Raw genomic sequence first — 5,225 nt, forward strand, 5'->3', positions numbered from 1 at the left:
TTTTAAAGGGGCCTGAATGCTGAAGGAGTGTCCTGTTCTTCAAAGTCTACTTTATTCCCCCCTGGATTAATGAACTGACACCCTACCTGGTATTGTGGAGTATAAGAAACGTGGGAAAGAGAGGGTCATTGAATTTGTAATGTGGTCTTTGTGTTTTGGAAACAGTCATGGGCAGTGTAAAGCAAGTTTATTGGATGCCTGCATGGAGACCCCATGGGGCCGTGAGGCTGAATGGTTGATTGCAGTAGAGACCCAGTGGAGATGCTGGGACAGTCCTTGAGCACTCAGGCCCCTCCAAAAGAGTCTACATTCTTCCTGTTGCCCCAGTGCAGGTCAGCTGGCCCAGTCTCAAAGGTTGTAATCTTTCAATTGCAGCTGAATGGACAGAAGTTCACCCAAAGATTTTTCTTTCTGTGCCATATCCCTCTGCTCACACCAGTTCATTTCTACGCAAAGCAACCCTGCACAACTTCTCAGGACAAGGGCATAACAGCAAGCTTCTCACACAAACTGCTAGCCCAGTCCAGGCCAAGCTCTTTCTCACCCTCATAAGCCAAACCTCACAGTCTATGGTTCTTACTGCCTTCAGGCCTTTCAACTCTGACCAGAATAGTCCATCAAGCTGTTCTTACAGCACTGCAAGGCATCTCTTAGGCCAAGATTTCAAATCCTCCCACATTCCTCTTGAAAATCAGCTCCAAAAGGCCAAAGCCACACAGTCAGGTGTCTAGCAGCAATCCCACTCCTCGGTACCACTTTACTGTTGCAGTCAGTTCACATTGCTGGTAGAAATCACCCAACCAAGAGCAGCTTGTAGGAAAAAGATTTATTTTGGTTTACAGGCTTGAGGGGAAAGCTCCACGATGGCAGGGGAAACGATGGCATGAGAAGAGAGTGGACATTAACCCCTGGCCAACATAAGGAATACTGTAGCCACAGGAGAGTGTGCCAAACACTGGCATGGGGAAGCACCCAAACCCTGCCCCCAATAATACACTGCCTCCAGGAGGCTTTAATTTCCAATTGTCATCAGCTGGATAACTTAGCATCCAGAGCGCCTAAGTTTAAGGGGGACACCTGAATCAAGGCGCCACAGGGGTCCAGGGGTAGAATGTGGTGGTTGGATTCAGGTCTCCCCCATAAACACAGGTGTTCTGAATGCTAGGTTCCCAGCTGATGGGGATTTGGGAACTAATACCTCTTTGAGGCAGTGTATTGTTGGAGGTAGGCTTATGAGTGTTATAGTCAGTTTTCTACTAAACTGTAAGTTTTTTACTGAACTCTAAGATAGAGGGGAGAGAGACAGATAGAGAGAATGGGCTCGCTAGGGCCTCCAGCCACTGCAAATTCACTCCCAACTCATGTGCCCTTTGTGCACCTGTCTTATGTAGGTCCTGAGGAATTGAACCTGGGTCCTTTGGCTTTGCAGGCAAACACCTTAAAGACTAAGCCATCTCTCCAGCCCCCTGCCTTTTTTTTTTCTTTTGTTTTTTTGTTTTAAGACATACCACCATGCCCAGCAGCTTTTAAGAATTTTAAAATATTTAGCCGGGCGAAGTGGCACACGCCTTTAATCCCAGCACTCGGGAGGCAGAGGTAGGAGGATCGCCGTGAGTTCGAGGCCACCCTGAGACTCCCTAGTGAATTCCAGGTCAGCCTGGGCTAGAGTGAGACCCTACATCGAAAAACCAAAAAAAAAAAAAATTAAAAAAAATCTTTTGGGTGGCTGATGTAGCTCAGTTAATAGAGTTCTTACCTAGCACAAAGGAAACCCTGGGTTCCACCCTCAGCACATAACCCTGGGGTGGTGATGTCTGCCCACAATCCCAGCACTCCTGAGGTGGCAGTGGAAGAAGCAGAAGTTCAAGGTCATCATCAGCTGCGTAGCAAGTGTGAGGCCAGCCTGGGCTACCTGAAGCCCTGTCTCCATAGGCACATGCCTTTAAACCCAGCACTTGGGAGGCAGAGGTAGGAGGATTGCCATGAGTTCGAGGCCATCCTGAGACTACATAGTGAATTCCAGGTCAGCCTGAGCTACTGTGAGACCTTACATCAGAAAACCAAGAATAGGGGCTGGAGAGATGGCTTAGTGGCTAAGGCACTTGCCTATGAAGCCAAAGGACCCAGATTCAATTCCCCAGTACCCATGTAAGCCAGATGCACCAGGGTGCATGTGTCTGAAGTTCGTTTGCAGTGGCTATCGGCCCTGGTGCACCCATTCTCTCTGTCTTTCTTCTATCTCTCTGTCTCTCTCTGCTTGCAGATAAATAAATAAAATAATTTAAAATATAAAAATAAATAAATAAATAAGGTGGAGAGGCTGGGAAGATGGGTCAGCAGTTGAAGATGCTTGTTTACAAAACCTACCAGCCTGGGTTTAACTCCCCAGTACCCACAAAAACTGGATGCAAAAAGTGGTGCATGGATCTGGTGTTCATTTGCCGTGGTAAACCTTGGCATGATGCAAGCACGCACGCACACGCAAATATTTAAAATAAGATGGACCGGAGTATGGTGACGCACACCTTTAATCCCAGCACTCAGAGGCAGAGGTAGGAGGATCGTTGTGAGTTCGAGGCTACCCTGAGACTCCATAGTGAATTCCAGGTCAGCCTGAGCTAGAGCGAGGCCGTACCTCAAAAACCCGAAATACTAATAGTGATGATGACGATGATGATGGTGATGATAAGCAGAGTGATCCAGGAAGAGACTCAATGTCTGCCTCTGGCCTCTCCATACCCATGTGCACACACACGCACAAGCACTCACACGCACAAGCCCCCATGCACACGTACCGCACACATGGAGAGAGAGAGGGGAGGTAGTGAAATTCTAGAAGGCTAGATCACAAGTGAAATTTTAGCACCTTGGGAAGTTGGGATTGTTGTGTCTGCGTGAAGACCCTGGCTCTTGGAACTTGCCTGCGGAGGGCGGCTGTCCCAAGCTGGGGCACAGCGTCAGCTCGGGGCCAGGGCTGGTGGGAGCTGCATCTAGAGGGCGGCCTGAAGGTGCTTTCTGTGGCTCAGCTCCCCGCCTGCAACCGCTCCAGGGATGTGTCGTCGGTGGAGGTGCTCATGAACTACCACCAGGGCCTGAAGACCGAGCTGGAGGCACGGATGCCCGAGCTGACCGCCTGCCAGGAGCTGGGGCGCTCTCTACTGCTTAATAAGAGCGCCATGGCTGATGAGGTGGGGAGAGGCACAGGCCCCCTCTCAGCCCCCATTCCCTCCACACTGGGTGGGAGCCACCCGTGACTCTCCTCCCTCCCTCCTTCCCACCCATCGCTCCCAGATCCAGGCACAGCTGGGCAAGCTGGGAACCAGGAAGGAGGAGGTGTCGGACAAGTGGGACCGACATTGGGAGTGGCTGCAACAGAGTGAGTGGGGCCCCGGACACATGTGGCTGGAGGAGACGGGCATGCCCCAGCACATGGCCTCGAGGATGACACGAGCATGCTTTGATCACCACCCTGGAAGCCAACATTAGGGTCTGGCAGGAGAACAAGGAGGGAGGCTGCCTTTGAATCTGTGTGCAGACAACTAGGGGAGGTCAGGGCACCTTCAGAAAGGGTCCAGATGCCCCCTCCATAGCTCAGCTGGTAGAGCAGAGGCCTGTAAGCTGAACAGGAAGAGCTCCAGGGGCCAAGGAGGTCGCTCAGTTGGTGGGGTACTAGCCTAGCATGCATGAAGCCCTGGGTTTGATTCCCAACGTTGAATGTACCAGGTGTGGTGGAGCATGCCTGTAATCCCAGCACTTGGGAGATGAAGGCAGGATGAATGGAAGTTTAAGGTCATCCTGGACTACTTGTTACTCCTGCAAAGCCCAGGCAGGGGAACAAGGGGTGTGGAAGGGCCCAGAAGACAGCCCTTGCCCTAGGAAGGGCCCGAGATTCTCCAGCCTCTCACCCTGCGTGCCCACTCCCAGTGCTGGAGGTGCACCAGTTTGCACAGGAGGCTGTGGCCGCAGACGCCTGGCTGACGGCCCAGGAGCCGCTCCTGCAGAGCCGGGAGCTGGGCAGCAGCGTGGACGAGGTGGAGCAGCTCATCCGGAGACACGAGGCCTTCCGCAAAGCAGCCGCGGCCTGGGAAGAGCGCTTCAGCTCTCTGCGGCGCCTGACCACGGTCAGCACCCACATCCCACACCCCTACCGCTGCCCCCACACCCACCATCCCTCTGTGTGAAACACACACCCGCACTGGGCACCCAGTCCTGTGTCCATCTAGCATGGAGACAGATCCTTACAGAGCGCTCAGTGGGGACAAGGGGGACAGAACTCTGGTCAGGTAGTGGCAGAATGGAAAGGTTAAGATTGTGAGGGGGCCAGGCATGGTGGAGCACGCCTTTAATGCCAGCACCCAGGAGGCAGACGTAGGAGGATCGCCTTGAGTTCAAGGCCATCCTGAGACTACATAGTGAATTCTAGAGAGAGACCTTACCTTGAAAAAACAAAAACAAAAACAAAATATAGATAGATAGATAGATGGGGAAACTCAGGTCAAGGACACAGGCTTAGATGGGAAGGTGTAGGGCACCGTGTTTGCTCTGGAACCGTTGTTCTGACCCTGAGGAACAGGAATACAGTAAATTAAGAGAACATTGTGATAAAAAGTCCTGAGGTCTGGTGGGGGGCAGTACGGAAGGAGGCCATCAAGTGTGAGTCCCTTAGTGGAGATCCCAGGCCCATGGAAAGCTGGAGGTGGGGCAGCTGTAATCCCAGCATGCCATTGGCGGCGGGGAGGGAGGGACGTGGGGACAGAGGAATTGCGGGGAAGCCCTGTGCCAGCTAGCCTGGCAAATGGAGTGGTGAGTAAGAAGAGAGCCCGAGCCAGGCCTGGTTGTGAACACCTGCAATCGCAGCCCTCCGGCAGCAGAGGTATGTGGATGGCTGTGAACTCGAGGCCAGACTGCAGAGTGAGTTCCAGGCCAGCCTGGGCTAGAGTGAGACAAGGCGAAAGGAGAGGACCAACCGACACCCAAGTTGTCCTCTGACCTCCACACATGTGCCGTGGTGGGGTGTACACACACACACACACACACACACACACACACACGTTACCCAGAGGGGCTGTGCATGTTGTTCTGTTGGTAGAGTGCTTGCCTAGCAGGCATGAATCTCTGGGTGTGACCTCCAGAACCACATCAGTCAGGCATTGGGGCACATTCTTGTCATCTCAGCACTTGGATCAGGAGTTCAGAGCCATGCTAGACTACATAACTGTGCTCCC

The 5,225-nt window shown here is 52.7% G+C and overlaps 1 protein-coding gene across 1 annotated transcript; it reads left to right on the forward strand.

Moving 5' to 3' along the window:
- The first annotated feature begins 2,783 nt into the window (after positions 1-2,783).
- On the forward strand, positions 2,784-4,181 carry LOC123454788 (spectrin beta chain, non-erythrocytic 4-like). Its single transcript, XM_045134185.1, has 4 exons — positions 2,784-2,791; positions 2,945-3,188; positions 3,292-3,376; positions 3,925-4,181. Exons 1-4 carry the CDS (start codon positions 2,784-2,786, stop codon positions 4,179-4,181), a joined length of 594 nt encoding a protein of 197 aa, XP_044990120.1.
- The last annotated feature ends 1,044 nt before the right edge of the window (positions 4,182-5,225 follow it).

Source organism: Jaculus jaculus, chromosome 14 (genome assembly GCF_020740685.1).
Source record: "Jaculus jaculus isolate mJacJac1 chromosome 14, mJacJac1.mat.Y.cur, whole genome shotgun sequence".
Taxonomy (NCBI): Eukaryota; Metazoa; Chordata; class Mammalia; order Rodentia; family Dipodidae; genus Jaculus; species Jaculus jaculus.